Source organism: Polyodon spathula, chromosome 55, assembly GCF_017654505.1.
Source record: "Polyodon spathula isolate WHYD16114869_AA chromosome 55, ASM1765450v1, whole genome shotgun sequence".
In the NCBI taxonomy this organism is placed as follows: domain Eukaryota; kingdom Metazoa; phylum Chordata; class Actinopteri; order Acipenseriformes; family Polyodontidae; genus Polyodon; species Polyodon spathula.
In genome coordinates, this window is record NC_054588.1 from 1,232,972 (window position 1) to 1,252,874 (window position 19,903).

General features: G+C 43.4%; 1 protein-coding gene across 1 annotated transcript; it reads right to left on the bottom strand.

Annotated features, from left to right (window-relative positions):
- Positions 1-11: 11 nt before the first annotated feature.
- lig1 (ligase I, DNA, ATP-dependent) lies at positions 12-19,165 on the bottom strand. Its single transcript, XM_041239555.1, has 26 exons — positions 18,999-19,165; positions 17,740-17,826; positions 16,928-17,111; positions 15,238-15,367; positions 14,759-14,881; positions 14,191-14,580; positions 13,058-13,415; positions 12,620-12,733; positions 11,929-11,985; positions 11,259-11,431; positions 10,641-10,807; positions 9,639-9,715; positions 9,082-9,173; positions 8,693-8,792; positions 8,217-8,302; positions 7,195-7,310; positions 6,330-6,425; positions 5,617-5,727; positions 5,029-5,100; positions 4,467-4,611; positions 3,678-3,760; positions 3,068-3,220; positions 2,324-2,377; positions 1,331-1,474; positions 821-913; positions 12-588 (listed from the first exon to the last, which is right to left on the bottom strand). The coding sequence occupies exons 1-26, from the start codon at positions 19,013-19,015 to the stop codon at positions 511-513; spliced, it is 3,300 nt and encodes a 1,099-aa protein (XP_041095489.1). The 5' UTR covers positions 19,016-19,165; the 3' UTR covers positions 12-510.
- Positions 19,166-19,903: the final 738 nt, after the last annotated feature.

Consider the following 19,903-nt stretch of genomic DNA (forward strand, 5'->3'; position numbering starts at 1 on the left):
CATTTGTGTGTGCTGATCATGCAAAAAGACCCAACCCCCCCCCCCCCAAAAAAAAAACACCAATGTCTGCTGTTAATTAACATCTGAAGGTTTGCAGAAGGTCCAAAATAACCACAACACACAGGGCCAACCGAAAAAGCCACAAACACAATTTTAGAAAAAAAAAAAAAAAGCAAACCTTTATTTAAGACTCAAGAGCACCACAACTTAGAAACCAAAAAGTATTTACAGCAGAACTGCTGTACGTTCAGGACCAGGGTTTCGGTGCGAAAGCCTTTTAAAAACATTTCTGAACACATTAGTACCGCTACGATTTTATTATTATTTTTTTTTTTTAAGCTGTCATTAGTTTCTTTAACCCTTCCTAGGTAGCACCTCGGAATGTTTCATTTTAATCTGAACTCCAGTCTGGGACGGGGGTCCAATCCTGCTTTTCCAATTGTAAACCTGCTTGCCGAGCCTGGTTTCACCTTGCAGATGGAAACGCTGGCTGGCACGGTCTCAGATGTCTCAGTAATAATCCTCCTGGTCAGTCTTCTCAGAACCCTGGTTTTGTACCTGCTGCTGTTTCCTGTACAAATCTGCCACCTTAAAAAAAAAAAAAAAAAAAAAAAAGCAGAGCTGTTTTGAATGTCGCTTGGTGGTTAAAACATTCATTAATAAAAATATTTATGTCATATCCCCACTGGAACCTATTATCAGTAACACTTCCAGTAGCATGCAGATTTACTAGAACACCAACAGGCACTGGTGTTTGTGGTTTGAGCCCCAGGGAGTCCGTGCCGATGCTACCCCTGTGCACCCCTCTCCGTTGGCTTACCTGCGAGCCATTGGTGGCGTCTTCTGGCTTCTTGTCATCTCTGATTCTCAAGAACCTTGGGAAGCGCAGCGAGATGCCTTTAACTGGATCCACCTTGTGAAACAGAATTAAGAGAGAGCTCATGGAACCAGAACCGTGATCCAGCTGGCAACTAACCCACAGCAGAGTCCAGGGACCAGAGGACACAGGAGAAAATGAAGAGGTAGAGAAATAAGGGAGCGGGCAGGAGAGCATCTAACCAAGTTGTCGATCCGGACCATCAGTGCTCGTCTGGTAACTCTCTCAAAACGTTGTTTTCAATCTCAGAGATTCAGCATCAGTAGCATGGCTCACTAAACCACTCCACACTCGCACCACTTCCTACCTTTTGTCCTCAGTCTATCTCCACTTCATTTCCAACTCTGTCCTCTGGTCTGTGTTTTTGTGCCATGCTTAAAGTATCAGTTAGTGTTCCTTCCTTTTGAAGAAGACAGTCTAGGACACACAGATGGTATATACATATATACTGACCAATCCCATGGCTGCTTTGTGAACAGGTGACAGTGAAAGGTCAGCACACTTGACCTCCCACACTTGGACTGCATCCAACCACACGTCCGGCGCTGTAGATTGGTCCACGCGGTAATAGGGGCGGGGTTTCGGCAGGGTATGGTCCTAAAAGATTAAGCAAAACGTTTAAAAATTAGTTTAAAAACCCTAATAAAAGTACCACATTTCGGACCAGATTAAAAGGTATGTTGTACCCAAAAATCTAAAAAAAGACGCTTTTTTATTTCAATGCATATGGGGAACAGCGGACTATTTCTAGAAAGCGCAACAGATACAATGCATATTGTATTCAATGAAGTTAGAATAACAAGTTTGTAGGAAAAAAGGGACAAAACTGTATGGCAAATTCAGGACATTTGGAATTTAAAAATAACAAATGATGTATCAAGTCACAGATACAGTATTTAGAGACGTACCTATCAGTTTTAAAAGTTTCTACATATCTACGGTTTCCGCTGTTTTGAAATTTCGCCCATAAGAGCTTTGCTTTCACAAAGACTGATGAACAAGATCTCTTAGCACTAGCTATGATGGCACTGTAGCTGACAGACTTCATTTATACTGGGGTGGGCAGGACAGAGCGGGATCTGTTGCAAATTTATTAGGACACCACTTTGCTTCTGTAGTTTGAATTTGTTGTGCCTATGAAATCTAAAACCACTGCAATTGAAAATCTTGGAAAATTGTCAAAATGTCAGTTATCGATTGTGCAATTCATTTAAAATAGTCAGAGAAAAGGAACACAGAGCCACAAATAGTAAAATGCAGGAGACTTTTTAGAAGTTGTTTAAGGTGCCCAATTAAAGCACAAAGTGGTCCAACGTTTTTTCTTCACCGAAAATGGAAATTCTCACACTCAGGTTTTCATACAGGCAGGTCTATAAAGGACATACATGCAAAATCTCTCTCTCTCTCGAAGTGAAAAGAAAGCAGAGCGAGATGTGTTTGCTCTACCTTGAGGAAGTTGAAATGCGTCTCCAAATCTTCATCTTTGAATCCTGTTCCGATCTGCAGCGAGGAGGACAGGGAGAAACACGTTAACTCAGACACCCCCCGTTTGCAACTAAACCCATTACTGTGCAAGACAAAGTACCACTAACATCCCCAAAAAAGAAATCTGACGTTACAACACCCCGCTGCACAGACAGACGCTACGTTTCTCTCTCCGGTTTCCCGTTTCACAATCACAACTGCGATTTCTTTTGGTTCTTTTTTAAATTCGTTCCATTCCATTTTGGTTTTGGGACTTATTGTAAACGTTCTTTTTCTACAAACCAGCTCTTGTTTTTACAATCAAAACCACATTTGTGTTTGATCAAATTTGGTATTTTCAATGTAATGGTTAAATTGTTTTGTGTGTGAGAATGTGAATTGCTGTATAATGCACTGGTGAGACCACACTACAAAAAGAACACTGTGGTCCCGGAGAGAGTCCAACGAAGACTAATCTTGGAGCTTAAGGTGCAGAGTTATGAGCCAACAAGAGGAACAGACAGGATCAGCACTCAAAAGATGGAAGCCATACTGATCTTGCAAATAGATGACAAACCTGGCACACCATGTACAACCATACAGCTACACACAACTGCACAGCCACACACAACGGCACAGAACTGCACAGCCACAGAGCTGAACAGAACTGCACACACACAAAAATAGATAGAAAAGCCATTCTCATTCTGACAGGGAGAGACTGACCTTGCAGATGGACTGGTACTCCTCGTTCTCGTCATCATAGCAAGCCAACAGGAAGCCTCCGTACGTCCCTGCTCTCTTTCCTTTGCCCAGAAACGCACCAATCACAACCAAGTCCAAAGTGTCGCCAACGCCATCCAGGTAATCTTTCTTTAACTGACAAATTTTTTAAAAAAAGAGTAAAGTTAGATTAATGTTAGTGGCTGTCACATATACTAGAACATAACAGTCAACTTAGACTAAATTACACAAGCACTTTGACATGGTCCAGTGAGCTTGAGATGATACCCAAGAGTCTCTACATCACCTCTAATGAGCTGTGGTTGACAGGGTGATGGGTTGAGTTTGTAAGAGATAAGCAAACAGTAATTTCTTCATTTAAAATGCCAGTTGCATGTAGAACTATTCTATTCTTACAGAGTACAAATTAATGACATCATACATGCTTGTTCTCCTATCGCCAGTATAGGAGCTGCTCCACTTATTTCACTGTGGGCAAGCTGAATTTTTGATGAGTCAAACTTTTTAAAAGGAGCGCCCGCTAAATTCGGCTCAACCAGTCTCTTGGGTTTGCGGGGTGATGTCTTGAGTGTGTAAGAGGTACAAGCAGTACCTTCAGCCAGTTGTGCGATCTCTTTGCGATCTCGTAGGTAGCATCTTTTTCCAGCGTTTTTACCATGAGCCCTTCACAAGAGTCTGAGAGGAGAAAAAAAGAGACAGACAAAGCTTTTAAAAACGCACTGCAGTTTACACATTGAATAATCCGTAGGCTTTCGCCCATAACTGCACTGATTCCCATGACATTATTTTCTCCGTCTGCCATCCCTCTTCGCTTAACCCTTTGCAGTTCATTTATTCAGCGCTTGTCAGGCGCGTCGCGTCCGATTTATTTTCACACACGCTGTTTAAAATATATTTTTTTTTCAGCATAGAACAGGTTTAAAAGGCACTGAATCACAAAAGGACACTCAGTAGCGCATCTCCAGCCAAGCCCCACCCCTTGTTTGCTGTATTTTTCACATACCTCTTCATAGTCGTGCATACTGATAAATAAATCATAAGTAATAAAATAGTGATATTGTAGAGTTTTCAAAGACGTTCACAGACACTGTAAGAGACTCTGGGCCGTTGACGTCTTTTTGAGGATGTCGGACAGGGTCTAGACATCGGACTGGAAAGGGAAAATTGGACCTGGTCCGACATAGGACAGCAAAGAGTTAAACCCAGAGTCTAACATCTATAAATCAGACAAGATTTATATGTACCATGTGTGCCCTGGTACTCAGTCCCAGCAAATCGTTCTCAAATATCACAGGTCGAATAAGTGCTTCTCTAAAACATACGTAAAAATGTAACAAAAGTACATTATAACAAAACTTTGGAACCGTTTCATTTTCCTAACCTTTGACCGACTGTTCCAGGAATTCCGCAATGGCGTCAGTGTTGTCGGAATCGATAGCGCAGGCGAAAACAAACTCCCCTTCCTTCTCAACGAAACAGTCTCTGAGCAGCCAGCGCCTTCGAGACAGGGGCTGTCGGACCAGGGACTGCGAAACAGAGGAAAGCAAGGCGTTATACACTCGCCACACACTCAGAAATCGTTACGCATCTCGCTTTTCCCACGTCTCTTTCATCGAAGACATTTGAAAGAAGCAGTGCAGCTCTACGCAGCGTGTGTTCAATCATAAACTGGAAGCAAACTAAACCGTCCGCCAGCTTCCTGAATGCAGTGCGTCAAGAAGGGAAATAATGCTGTACTTATTAAATGATAAAAAGTATACTTATCAGGAGAGAATTTTTACGGGGAATTACATATTTCACGGCAATGGGTACATTTCACAGAAATCATCAAGTCTATGAAAAAAACACAGCTTTACTAATATCAATAAGCAAGGGGTTTCAGAGACACACTGCAATGAAGCACAGTTTTTAGTCACTATCTCGTTTGGATGGTGTTCGCTTACCTCTCCGTTGAGATAAAGCAGATCGAAGGCGTACACGCAGACTTGAACCTTGATATCCGAGGCATCAACATCCTACAACAGACCAAACGCACGAGAATCAGCAGGTAGGAACCACAGCTTCAAAACTAAAACTACAAGGATGTGTCGAAAGGAAACTCACTGGAAGCAAGTCTTCTTGTCGGCTGAATCACTAGGATCTTTCAAGACTTAACTTTAAACCTCTGAAATGTTCTCCCTTTTCTAGGGAAGCTGTACAACTGGGGATGGAGAGTTTGTTGCCGGATAACTTCACTCGGACTACTTTCTCGCTAAATGCCTTTGTATCCGTAAACTGATCAGTGAAAATACGCCAAGAAAGAGCAATCTATTTGTTCTCTATTGTACCCCAAAAAAAGATTTTCTTGAGACTGGTACACTATTCAGTGTCCTTGCCAGAAAAGAAAGTGTTTTTTTTTTTTCATACAAAATATAATTTGTTACCACATTCCGTTACTGAAATACCAATGTAATCAGATTACAGCAAAGTGTTCCAATGTAACGTGTTAGAGTTTGTAACCAACATGCATGTGACTTGCTCTCTGATCCTACCTTTCTCTTGCGGGTGGTAAGCACTTGAAAAGGCTGAATCTGCCTCTTCTCCCTGTCCCAAGCCACAGCCTCCGCATCAATAATACAAGATAGAACATTCTCCTTCTTTACCTGCCAAAGTAAGAGAGACGGGATGGAGAGAGAGAGTGAGCGAGCTGCAAACCCGGGAGGAAGAAACGAGAGAGAGACACGCTTGACAAGCTATGGCAATGTTCAGCGAACACAGAGACGCAAACAGAAAGGGACTGAATTTGAAAACAGGAATGTAAAATTGCAACACAAAACCACTTTCAGGGACAGCGGCTTGAAACCCAGTCTCCTGAAACCAAGTTCCCAGCTACAAGGTGGCTGTGTTTTCCTCAGCTTAACACACATGCAGAAACAACACTGAAGACGCAGATAAAGATTTTGCCAAAACGTTTCTCATTACTTATTACATTCCTTTTAGTATTTCCAATAGGAAAACACTGGTAGCTGTGAGATGGTGTTGGATAGTGAGGAACAAAACATTATTAGTATGCTTGACTGGAGCAGACAAAGCGATGCTGATACATTTAGCAGTGGAAATTAAGGTAAGACAGGAAAGACAGCTATTCCTGACTTCCAACACTTTCAAGATTATATAGCGCTTCGTTTTTGGTGTGGAATTAACTTGTCGTGTAAAACGCAGATATTGATGATAGACACAGACGGGCAGACAGACAGACAGGTACCTCTGGTATTCTGGCAATGATATCAGGGTATTTGCTGGTGTTGTTTTCTTGGTTTCGACTGTAAACGTGAATCTCTCCATTCTCAAGAACGTGGATCTAAAAAATACATATTTGAGACCATTTGAGTTACCAACAAAGAGCCATTGTGTTTCTAGCTTATCACACCAGTCACTAACCATTTACTAATGAATGGCAGATTTTATTGTCTTTTTTTTTTAGCTTTACATATTCAACCCATTAACCCTTTGCAGTCCTGTGTTGGACCAGGTCCGACATTACAATTTTCCCTTTCCAGTCCGATGTCGGACCCTGTCCGTCATCATCAGAAAGATGTCAAGCACGGGTCTCTAGTCGTATTTTCTCTGGAAAAAGCGAAGAAAACCTTTCAATGGCCGAGTGACACCAATAGGAGCCGAATGAAACAGGCAAAAAAAGGCGGATCTGATAGCCCCATCCACTACAGAGATAACACGGACATAACAAAGGAGAGAGCTGCTTCCGCACCCCTGATTCTCTCGGAGATAGCTCGGGTAAGGAGATGGTCCGTCATGGGGGGGGTTCAAGGTAGATTGTCTCACACTCTCAAGTGCCTAACATATATTTAGTCTAACTCTGTGTGTGTGTGTGTGTGTGTGTGTGTGAGTGAATTTTGCGAACTCCTATGATAAGGAAACTAATCGATTTCATGGCGTGGATGTTATGATGTGGATCCAGACAGAGCATTATGCCAGGTTCAAGTGTACCCAGTTTATCAATTTTTTTGTTTTGTTTTTCCGGGCTGGTCCACTAAAACAAGGAGTAACTCCCACAACTGCAGCTGGGCTCCAGTGTGGCACCGAGGCATCGCCAGGCACGGTGCTCCTACCTGAGCTCTCTCTCCATCGTATTTGTATTCACAGGTGAAAGCGGCTTCATCGAACCTCTTCATGACCTCCCCGATTCCTTTCGTAGGGTGGGCCAGCATGGGCTTCAGAGGCACCCCTGAAACAGACACTCAGTGGGTCAGACTGAGACACGGGGAGAGAAAACAACAGAACCAGTGCCATCTAGGGGCGAAACTGTAGAGTACAACTCAGAGGAGGATGCACAGGTAAAAACAGTGTTAGCTTCCGGTCACCACTTCAGACTGATCCCAGGGCCGCGAAGAATGAGCTACAAAGATCGAGGGAATTGAATGTATTTAGCAGTTGACTTGGTTAACCCTAGCCAATATTGACTGCAGCACAGAAACTAGGAATACAGGACACAGCTGGGAGTGGAGATAGACTTAGGACAGAGGGTAGGAGACTGTTCTTCACACAGAGAGTGGTGAGGGGATGGAATGGGCTACCTAGTCATGTTGCTGAAGGAGACTCTTCTTCACACAGAGAGTGGTGAGGGGATGGAATGGGCTACCTAGCCATGTTGCTGAAGGAGACTCTTCTTCACACAGAGAGTGGTGAGGGGATGGAATGGGCTGGTCATGTTGCTGAAGGAGACTCTTCTTCACACAGAGAGTGGTGAGTGGAATGGGTTGCCTATGTTGCTGAAGGAGACTCTTCTTCACACAGAGAGTGGTGAGGGGATGGAATGGGCTGCCTAGTCATGTCGTTGATGCAGAATCACTGGGATCTTTTAAGACCCGAATTGAAGTTTTCGGCTAGTAGGACCCGGGTGAGCACTGATGGCCTCTTCTCTGTAAATTTTCCTAGCTTCTTATGGCTGCATTGTTCTTCTCTGTAAATTTTCCTAGCTTCTTATGGCTGCATTGTTATTTTAACCTGCCCCCATATCGCAGTGATACTGCTGGAAACAGCTGCTCTTGATGTCCCTCATACTTTCCAGTCCCCTACACGCCTGTGGCAGACTGCATCTAAGAGAGAAAGAGGGTGTGCACGCAATACCTACCTGGAGTCAGTTTGCAGTGTTTCGAAAGTTCATCAATTCCTTCCTTTAGGACAACCGGCACAATGACATCATAGTTAGGCAGCTCACTGTGGACACACACAAGAAAAATTTGGGAATAAGAAGTGTCCATTCGGGCCATCAAGTGCCTTGTCAGCGCACCACTCTCCCCTTCTGGGGGGGGGGGGACACGGATTCATTTAAAAGCACAGAATCTAGTCTTTTAAAATGTTCCCAGTGTTTCAGATCCCACTACTTCACCTGGAAGTATATTCCATGCATTTCTATCAAACAGATGTGGAATACAGGCGTACCTCTCTGTGGCACCCAACAATTTGCAGTTTAGGAAGGGTCACGGTCTTGGAGAAAGGATTTCTCGAACATAGCAATGGAAGGGGAACGCAATGTTTTTCAAGGCAAAAAAAAAAAAAGGTCTGTAAACTAGCGAGAACTGCAACAGAAACCCAGGGCACTCTCACCAGTACGTCTGCTTGAGGAGAAGGGTTTTCTCATCGATCCAGGCTTTCCGAAAATCGCTGGTCATTCCCTTTCCAGCATCCAGCACCGCGGGGGGGAATTCTAGACAGACAGGGGAGCGTACGGCATTAGAATCGACAGGGATCGATGCACTGGGAACACTTCACTATGCAAAATCTTCAAACACAAAAGGACACGCATGTTATTAATCTACAGGAACATGGGAAAACAATTAAAAAATACGTTTATCACAACAGGATATGCGGTTCCCTAAATATATGCAGAACTATAAAGAAAATAGTAGCATATACCCACGCAAATAGTACAAAGTAAGAATAATGTGATTGCACTTGCTATAACCTCTTACTGCTGGAGCTTAAGAAAGACAGACCTTGTCCTGGAGGTGTCAGACAGACTGCCTGTGCTAAAGCTGCCAGTACAGATTGCTCCGCAAGTCCAATGCGCAGTTTGCCGCCCAGGGATCTGCATGGCAAGGAGAGTTAAACAACGGGGTTAAAAACAAAAGGGCACACGAAACTAGCTCTGTGTCCTTCACATGACTGTCGCTGGAGAAACAACGTCATAAATCTGTAATGCACCAAGTCGCAAATGGTACGTTTAACCCTTTAAGGTGCAAATAAAAATGAAAAACTTTCTTTTGCAAGGCAAATTAGGCATGTTAAACAACACGTCAAGTTTTACCATTTGTGGCTGTTTCTGTTCGCTTGCTATTTGAAATCAACTGCAGATGTGGCCTGTTGAAGTCATCAATTAAAATGGCCATCTCTAATCTGCCAACTCATTTTAAGATTTGCAGTTCCAGTGGTTTGCTTTGATATGCACGACCAATCAAAAGTACAGAAGCACTGAACTGTGTTCTAATGCATCTGTATAACAAAAGGAAAATGTACAACAGATAAAGACTGACGCAATGACTTTGTCACTCACCGCACAATGTAGCGAGCTTCAGAGAATCGACAGGCCACAAACAGCCCTTTGATGATCTCAATCTTCTTGTTCATGGACTAGAGAGAAAAAAGAAATAAATAATTCACCAACTTTTAAAAGATTTCCTTTCCCAATAACAGGGATGAAGGTCAGGATTACTTCACTCTTTCTTACCATTTTGACGAACTTGACACTTTTTTTCTATTAACCCTTTGCGGTCCTGCGATGGACCAGGTCTGACATTACAATTTTCCCTTTCCGGTTCGATGCCTGACCCTGTCTGACATCAAAGAGACGTCAAGCGCGGGTCTCTAGTCGTTTTTTCTCCAGAAAAAGCTGAGAAAATCTTTCAATGGCTGAGTGAGGCCGATAGGAGCCAGAAAAAAAAATAAAAAAAAATAAGGCTTATGGCCCCATCCACTAGAGAGATAACACGAACATAACCGAAGGGCGTATCTGATAGCATCCAGCCCTCCGAGAATATCAGACATCTGCAGAGCTTTGAGAGGTTATAGTAATAAAATAATGACTTGGATTGTATTATTGAGGAGTTTGGTGATAAAACGAGTGATCAGGAGAGGATTTATCAGTGTGCGCGTCTATAAAGAGGTATGAGAAAAATACAGTGAACAAGGGGTGGGGCTTGGCTGGAGTACTGATGTCGTTTTGTGATTCAGAGCCTTTTAAACCTGTTTTACTCTGAAAAATATGTATTTTAAACAGTGCGTGTGAAAATAAATTGGACCCGACGCACCTGACAAGCGCTGAATAAATGGACTGCAAAGGGTTAAATATTACCAAAATCTCTACCAACTATTAAAAAACACTTTCTCCGGCTTTTAATAAGCAGTTCGTCATTAGCAAGCAGTCCCCGATTCTCATACACAAAATCGCCCGTCATTGGACCTGTGCATTATTAAGCGCAGTTTTCCAGAAAAAAAATAAGTTTGTAAAATTCAGAAAATGTATTTTCTAGGTTATTTAGCTGCACAAGCCTCTCACCGCGTTCCCCGTCATTTTGGCAATGTCACTCAGCTTGCTGAAAACTCCCACGGCACTCAGTTTAGGAGGAGTAAACATCATACGCTGGTTGCTACGGGAACTCTCGGCAACCAATCCCAGATCGCCTTTCTCCTGAGACTCCGCCTTGATCCTGTCCAGCTGACGACCTGAAAACAAAGAACCGACAAACGATCGTACTTGGCCCAGCTATCTCGGGTCTCGCGCCAAGCTGAGTGCCGTTAGATTCTGCCCGTTTCCTTAACACTGGAAAAAATACAGCAGTGTGCAGATTTATTAGAACACCTCAAGATGGGTGCTTTAATTAGGCATCTTAAACTAAAAAGTCTCCCGCGTTTTACGATGTGTGGCTATGTGTTCCTTTTCTCTTACTATTAAATCGCATGTGCGCCCTGTTAAAAAGTCATAAATGAATTAAACAATCACTAATTTGCCTAGTTTGACAATTTTCCAATATTTGTAGTTAGTGGTTTGATATGCACAACAAATCAAAACTACAGAAGCAAAGGGGGTGCTCGAATAAATGTGCACGCTGCTGTAAAGCTGCCAGCTGAAATGCTATACCGGCAGCACACACACACACACACACGCTGGGTTTACCGGTTGCCTGGGCAACAGCCTTCATGAGCACAGTCTCGCCAACCCCAAGCTCCAAGCCCAGGAAGGCGGGTCCGAGCTGGTTCAGACAGAGGTACAGACAGGGCAGCAGGTCCGAAGGGGTCAGAACCACTATCGAGCGGAACAGGTTGCTGAGGATCTCAACAATACGCAGCCTGGAAAAAGAGGGAAGGACAGGCAAATAAATATATAGACAGACATTCAGCCCACTGATGCTGGTCTGATTCCCATTAGCTAATCCTTCCACAAATCCTTCCATAAAGGATCACAATGGACCAGATGCAATAACTCTACAGACAGTTCTGAAACGTGCCTGCGTTTGTACAGAGGGTGTCCACAGATTGACGCTCTGTACAAATGTTTCTCTAAACTGAACACAGTAATACTACGACACCATGACTTTGCACTGCACTGCATTTTACTACAGCAGAAGTGGAAATAAGATCCCTATTGCATAGCAGTCTCATCCATTCCTGGTTTTCCCAGGAGTTTATTTCCATCCCTGCTACAGTAAATCAGAAAGAAGCAGATCTGACATTAGAAAGAGTTCAGTTACAAACTAGACGTTACAAAGAGTTGGCTAAAACTAGATGTTACAAAGTTAGATGTTACAAAGAGTTTGGCTAAAAGCGCGAGGGAGCAACGTGCTTACCTGGCAGACTCCTCTTCAATTCTCTCAAACGTTCGGGACACAGCCAGATAGGGAACTCTGCACACGTCAAAACACAGGGGTTAAAAACTGGAGGTGGGATGGAGGGAGACGAATCTTGGATGCATCAGATAAAACAAGAAATTTGAAAAGACAGCACGTTTTAAGTTACTTTTAAAATTCACTTTCAAAAGTCTACCAGAAGCCATTATAGCAGTACAATATTTCATGTTAGATTTTGAAATGTCACATTTCAATCTGTGTCCATTTTTTTGCATGGGAAACTACAAATTGGTGTGTAATTCAATATGTTAACGTAACATTATTCTGCAGGTTTCACTCGACTGCATAAAGCACAATTAGTTCATTCTATAGGGGTAAGCAAAACCTTGAGCCAGAGCTGCATGCTGCCTGGTTCCTAATAGCTGATGCTCAATACTTTGTCAAGTCAGGTCTTATAGGATCCCAATTAATGAGCATCAACAACATGACTAGGTAACCTGTTCCATCCGCCCCCCTCACTCTCCGTCTAGTGTCTCCTTCACTCTGTCCCAAGACTCCACTAAATTCCCAGCTTGGTCTGTGCTGTATCAAGTCTCCCCTGGTGTGCCGTGCAGCGGCTTGAAACCTAATCTCCTGAAAATAAGTTCCAAGCTGCAAAGCGGCTTCATGGTTCCCGCAAAGCATCTCTCACCTCTGGCCGTGGCTCCAGCAGGCATCGTTCACAGGATCGTACTTCTGTTTTGATGGATTGTAATCTGTGGCGGTCTCCTGGGCAGCTGGAGTCTTTGCTGACCCGCCGAAAAAACTGAGATAGAGACAGATAAATGAGCAAAACACCTATTGTAGCTATACAGTAACACTGCATGTAGAATGTAATGTGGGTTTTTAATTCGAAACGTGGTCTGGTCTCATCCTTACAGCGTCACAAAGCAGTTCACTCCAAAATCAGACCTTGTTTGGCTGTCCAGTTTGTCAAATACTCGTTACAATACCCGTCTCCCCAACTGGATGTCTGCCCGACACTCTCCTGCTACTGCTGCATGCAGCAGGTGGTGGTTATAAACGCCACCTGCTGCAGCTCAAGCACAGTAAGAACCCGTTTTGTCTCTCAAGAGTCACACTCTCTCACCTGGCTGGTTTGGTCTCTTTGCTGCTGCCTCCTTCAGGAGACAGGAGCTGATTGGCTGGTTTGGTCTCCTTGCTGCTGCCTCCTTCAGGAGACGGGAGCTGATTGGCTGGTTTGGTCTCCTTGCTGCTGCCTCCTTCAGGAGACGGGAGCTGATTGGCTGGTTTGGTCTCCTTGCTGCTGCCTCCTTCAGGAGACGGGAGCTGATTGGCTGGTTTGGTCTCCTTGCTGCTGCCTCCTTCAGGAGACGGGAGCTGATTGGCTGGTTTGGTCTCCTTGCTGCTGCCTCCTTCAGGAGACGGGAGCTGATTGGCTGGTTTGTCACCGGGCTTCTCTAACTTGGCAGCGGCTTTTCTAGGCGCTGAAAGGCAGAAGGATCAGGTCTTACGAGGAGGAGAACTCACCACTTACAGAACTCAGACTGACAGGGCAAAGGCGCTGCACTGTCTTGCTGTGGCTGGCAGTCATCTTGGCTCAGGAGCAGGTAGGCTTAGAGCCAAGACAGCCATCCTTTGCACAGCCACGTGGCTTGAAGGGAGTCCACTGCTTTGGTGTCTTTCTGGGAAGGTTCACTGTCTGATTGATCAGCCTGAGAGTTCTAGGCAAGCAGTTGACCAATCAATCAATGAACCTAAAGGCGCTCCACGTGGAGTGCAGGATGTGCCCTATAGTCTGGGGATCGCAGGTTCGAATCCAGGCTATGTCACATGTGCTCCAGCCTCCGTTCCCCGAGTCAGATAATAATTGTAAATTGGGGAGAAAACCGGAGTAGAAAATTGGAGACAACTAAATAAAAAATAAAAAAAATCAGGTCAATTAACCACCTGCAGAAGACATCGAACCATTTAAATAAAAAAATAAATAATTGGTTTTTGGTGCAGAGTTCTGCGTGGAATTACAGAGCGCATCGTTTCACGAAGGCGCTGCTACACATGAACTTTACCCTAGGAAAGTTTTTGTTTGGCCACAGTGCTAATGTTTACTATGAAAGCCTATTTGGGGGGGATTTTATAAAAGTTCCAGTTTGACCTCCAGTCTGCATGAAGGCCACTTTGCTGCTATTGAAATAAATAAATACAGCAGGATATCGGGGTTATAATAAAAATAAATACAATCAAAAAAATAAAAATGCTTACCAAAGAAGCTGCTGATTGGTTTCTTCTTGGGTGGTTCCGCCTTCCCTTCCTCCTCGGACAGCACCAACTTCCTGTTTCCCTCTGGGCTTTTAACTTCCTCTTCTGGCTCCTGCTTCGCTTTTTTCACATCCTGTTTCGGCGAATTTTTGATTTTGGCTTTTCTCACTTCCTGTTTAGGCGACTTTTTACCTTTAACCCCTGGGCTCTTCGCTTCCGGGTTCACCTTGACTACTACTGTCACTTCCTGTTCGGGCGATGTTGCCTCTTTCTCTTCCTGTTTGGGTGAACCCTCCCCCTCCTTGTGTACTCTTTCCACGTCGGCATTTTCGATCTCCGTATTATTTTTGGGTAATCTTTCTCCCGTGACCTCCATGTCTTCCCCAGTCGCTTCTGCTGCCAAACAGAAATCACATTTTAAAAACAGACAGAGGCACAAAAACACACACAGATCCCCTGCCACGACACACAGAACTCACGACAAGTGGAGAAGATACAGGCAGCATTGTGATAGGTATTATCTAGTTCTGCAGTACGGTTACAAGCCCATCAGTAATTGGGCGGGGCTTGCCTGCGTCCGCCTCCTCTCGTCGCACTCTCTTTGGCTCGCTCCCTTTTGACTCTCCTTCCTCCGAGGACTGGCTCTGCCCCTCTGTTGAGCTCTCCAGCTTCCTCTTCGGAAACTGTTTCCGAGCTGAAGAATTCAAATAAAACACGGTAATTTGAGCGGATTTACACAACGACTGTCACCTACTCAAATACAGTTAGTGACAGGAGTCCAAGTGAGGTTATCAGGCAATGGGCAGAAATTGAGAGAGATAACAAATGTGGTTTTAATTGTGTAAACAAAGTCTAGTTTGTAGAAAGAGAACAGTTAAGGGTCTAAAACTAACATTTTATGAACAAAACTTGCAGTTTGGATTGTAAAAATAGGGAACCTGAGTTAGAAAAGCTATTTTGTAAAAAAAAAAAAAAAAAAATCCCATTTTTAATCTTGATTTAAAAAACAGTAAGAGTTCCGGCTTCCCTATTTACAAGAAGAGGGCCTACCAGTCCTTCGTTTGGGAATGCCGGACGGAGATGTCCCAGAAGCCTCAGTGACGGGTGACTGATCACTGGGGGAATCCGCACTGAAACTGGGGTCTGTTTTCATGGAGGGAGGCGGAGATTCGGGGAGATCCTGTAGGACACAAAATTGAGAAAAAAAAAAATAACACACACTTTCAAACACAACAACAAAAATAACCGTTTAAAAGGAATAACGTACACACAGCTGTACGCACAAACGCTTTCGTTTCTTTGACGGTTTTTGGTGACAGCCAATACAGAATAACATTACATAACCTATTAAAACGAGTTGGACCTGAACTAATACTGTCAGCACAGTCCAGAAACCAGGACCAGAGGACACAGTCGGAAATTAAGTGGAGACTGACTCAGGACAGAGGGAAGGAGACACTTCGCCACACAGAGAGTGGTGAGGGGATGGAATGGGTTACCTAGTCAGTTGCTGAAGGAGACTCTTCTTCACACAGAGAGTGGTGAGGGGATGGAATGGGTTACCTAGTCATGTTGCTGAAGGAGACTCTTCTTCACACAGAGAGTGGTGAGGGGATGGAATGGGTTACCTAGTCATGTTGCTGAAGGAGACTCTTCTTCACACAGAGAGTGGTGAGGGGATGGAATGGGTTACCTAGTCATGTTGCTGAAGGAGACTCTTCTTCACACAGAGAGTGGTGAGGGGATGGAATGGGTTCTTCATTCACACAGAGAGTGGTGAGGGGATGGAATGGGTTCCCTAGTCATGTTGCTGAAGGAGACTCTTCTTCACACAGAGTGGTGAGGGGATGGAATGGGTTCCCTAGTCATGTTGCTGAAGGAGACTCTTCTTCACACAGAGTGGTGAGGGGATGGATTGGGTTACCTAGGTTGCTGAAGGACTTAGTCAGAGAGTGGGGAAGGAGACTCTTCTTCACACAGAGAGTGGTGAGGGGATGGAATGGGTTACCTAGTCATGTTGCTGAAGGAGACTCTTCTTCACACAGAGAGTGGTGAGGGGATGGAATGGGTTACCTAGTCATGTTGCTGAAGGAGACTCTTCTTCACACAGAGAGTGGTGAGGGGATGGAATGGGTTACCTAGTCATGTTGCTGAAGGAGACTCTTCAGAGCACAGTGAGGGGATGGAATGGGTTACCTAGTCATGTTGTTGAAGGAGACTCTTCTTCACACAGAGAGTGGTGAGGGGATGGAATGGGTTACCTAGTCATGTTGCTGAAGGAGACTCTTCTTCACACAGAGAGTGGTGAGGGGATGGAATGGGTTACCTAGTCATGTTGCTGAAGGAGACTCTTCTTCACACAGAGAGTGGAGGGGATGGAATGGGTTACCTAGTCATGTTGCTGAAGAACCACTGGGATCCTTTAAGACCTGACAGAGTTCTGAGATCAATCAGCTACTGGGAACCGGACAAACTTACATGGGTTGAATGGCCTCCTCTCGTTGGTAACCCTTGTTTTCATGTATATGTGCTGTATATTTTGCATATTTTTTAAAGAGGAGATTATTATCTACTCAGATACCAGGGTATTTAGTAAGTAAGAGGTCTGAGTGAGGGGGCACTACAATCCCCACCCCTGTTCTTACTGTATATTGCTACTTTTAGGACACTGCAGTACAGACAGAGGTCCTGGTACGCAGTTTGCCTCATGAATCCCCAAGTTGCGACAGCCTAACCCTACCGGTTTCTTTTCAGGTTGTGCAGTGGACGCGTCCCCCTGGGCCTTTCTGTCACCGGGCTGGTCCTTGCTTTCCGGCTCCTCGTCCTCGCTGTCTAGGATCGCTCGACATCTCTTCACACTCCTTTTTACCGGTGAATCGGACTCCTGCACTCCATTCTGAGGCTTCAGGGGAGATTTGAGGGGCCTGGAAAGCAAGTCTTATAGAATAACTCTTATTGTATATACTGTAGCGATCCCAGTTCCTGCAGGCAGGCTCAGCACAAAGGGCGAGGCAATCCACACCCAGGCGGAGGGCGGGCGCGAACCCGGGACCTCTCGCACTAAACCATAGCGCTGATAATACTGTATCATACCGTGCATGCTACAATATTATTTTTTAAAATGTTTTCACAATGATTACATGTGTGATCAGACAACGATACAGAAAGTAAAAAAATAAATAAATAACTTTGTTAAAAACACTATACTTGTTAAATCTCACCATACTGCTACAGTGTGTGGTTTTGGAGCTTTTAACCTCATCTCCTCTCAAGGCCAAAGAACGTAGTGTAAAAACACATACTAAATAATTGCATCAGTTTCCTGACTGAACTAGTATTTAAAACTTAATTAGCCTATTAAGCCAAGGAACAAGAAGTCACTCTGCGGCTTGGAACTTTTTTTCAGGTCCCTGCACGGCACACCAGGGGGGTCTTGGGGCTTGATTCAGCAAACCTCAGACTTGGTCTCCTGGAACCAGATTTCAAGACGCTGTTCCTGAAAAACGTGGCTTCATGTTCCCTCTGCTTTTGTTTCAAAGATCTGCATCTTACTCTTTCTTGTCTTTCGCCTCCTCGTCTTTCTTGACTGTTTTTTTCGCCTCTATTTTCTCCTTTCCTCCTTTTGGCTGGAAAAACGACCTGCACAGGAAAAAAAAAAAAAATTATATAATGAAATAACTCTTAGCTATCACAAATCAATTCTTAACAACCAAACACACTTTCGAGTTCACACTGTAAAACATTTAAAGTTTGCTGGCCAGCAATATTCACAGCTGCATTAGAATAGAGTGCACCACGTGGACTAACCTGTCTTCATAGAGGTACGCCATGCCATGGGACAATTCAAATTCTTCAATCAGTTTCTAATTATGAACCACTTTTGAAATATCAGCACGCAGTTTTGCCTTTACACTGTGTAACAATTTTGGTTTTGTTCCTGGGTAGTAAGTGTTATTTCCTAATTGCTTATGCCTCAAAAGTACAGAAAATGGCTATTATTCCCCACAAACTTTGCTTTTGTGACCAGGACAGTGATATTTCAAAATATCACTATTTCCAATGGGAAAACGGGCGAATGTGTCTTTTCGTTCACATAAAGTCAGAAAAAAACAACATATGAATCCAAATTAACATGTATTTATACTAAAGTAATACAAAAATGACTACAAAAGATTTAGAAGCGAGTAGTTTTTCGAGATTTACGACTATACTGTATTTACACTAAAAAACTACTCACTTCTAAATCTTTTGTAGTCATTTTTGTATTACTTTAGTATAAATACATGTTAATTTGGATTCATATGTTGTTTTTTTCTGACTTTATGTGAACGAAAAGACACATTCGCCCGTTTTCCCATTGGAAATAGTGATATTTTGAAATATCACTGTCCTGGTCACAAAAGCAAAAAATGTGTTACATAGTGTTATTATTATTATTATTATTATTATGGGATAGCTGTTCGGTTTGCAATACAACCAATTCAAGATTTTACGGGTAGGGTTCACTTAACTCGCACAGTGCTAATTTAAACAACAGTACAGATAGGAAAGTACAGACACTGTGAATGTATTGATGAGATACAGGTGAAAACATGAGTGCGGATTACAGTTCATACTCTACTGCCAGTAAAAAGCAACCAAAAGACTCCTGCCACTAACACCTTTGCTGTATTGTCTTCGTTTGGATTGAGTGGCTGTATTGATATAGATTTTTTTTTTTTTTGCAGAATCGTTTTGACTTTCTGATCCCCCCCCTCCTTTGAAACTTGCAAGAAATGCAAAAAACTAAACAAAAAATACTAGATACTCACGCTATACTCCGCTGCATTTTCAAGTTTCGCACAACCCGTCGGGAACGCTGTTTGCAGTATTTTGCAGGAGATGTTTTAAAATAGTATTGTTAATCTTTTATTTATGAATATTATTCCTTCTGTGTTCTTAGCTGTCTTTTTTTTTTTTTTTTTTTTTTTCCCGCGCGCGCCAGCTCGAGGTTTTGTTTGCGCGCTTTCACTGCAGTACCAGACCCCCGCCCCGCCCGCCCCGCCCCGGCCCCCCCTTCCCCCCCCCCAAATTTAATTGTTGTTGACTTAAAAAAAAAAAAAAAAAAAAAAAATCACAGGATTTAGTTTTAAAAGAAGTTCTTCTTTAATTGTTTTCAAAATGAACCAGACTTTTTAAACGTCATTATACGGATAAGGCAAAGGAAAGCCACCTATGTTGAATCCTGCCTTAGGGTCGAGTGTGGCAGCCATCTTGGTTGTGGCTGTTCAGTTTCATATCGCTGCAGGGAGCAGGAGAAATATATTTTACAATAGTTGACTGGATCAGAAATTTTGCAATAATCTGTAAAAACCATAAGAATAAAACACGTAACAGTGAAATGTGAATGTAGTGTTCATTAATAAATGTCTTCTTTTCATTGCCTTTTATCAGCTTACAAAATGAAAATTTTCAGAATGAAAAACTGGGGCTTGTTTTCCTTAAATTTCTTAAATTCACTGATGCCCTAGCAACTTCGAATAACAGAATATACATCATCATTTAAAAATGTGACATTGGGTGTATTTTCCTGCAGATCATAACCCCTGCACTCGAGGGAGCACTCTTGAGGGGGTAAGGGAGGGAGGGAGCAGTTCGGTCTCGTGTTGTGCTGGATGTGTATCACTGTACAGTCCAACTGCCTCCTGCCTTTGACCATTCTCTTTAATTGCTGTGC

What these genes read in the sequence shown, in the direction of transcription:
- lig1 (XM_041239555.1), bottom strand. An exon ending in ATTGAAGAGGAGTCTGCCAG is followed by an intron (nt 11,432 to 11,928) that starts GTAAGCACGTTG and finishes CTCTTTTTCCAG; the next exon opens with GCTGCGTATTGTTGAGATCC. An exon ending in ACACTGCAAACTGACTCCAG is followed by an intron (nt 7,311 to 8,216) that starts GTAGGTATTGCG and finishes TGTCTGTTTCAG; the next exon opens with GGGTGCCTCTGAAGCCCATG.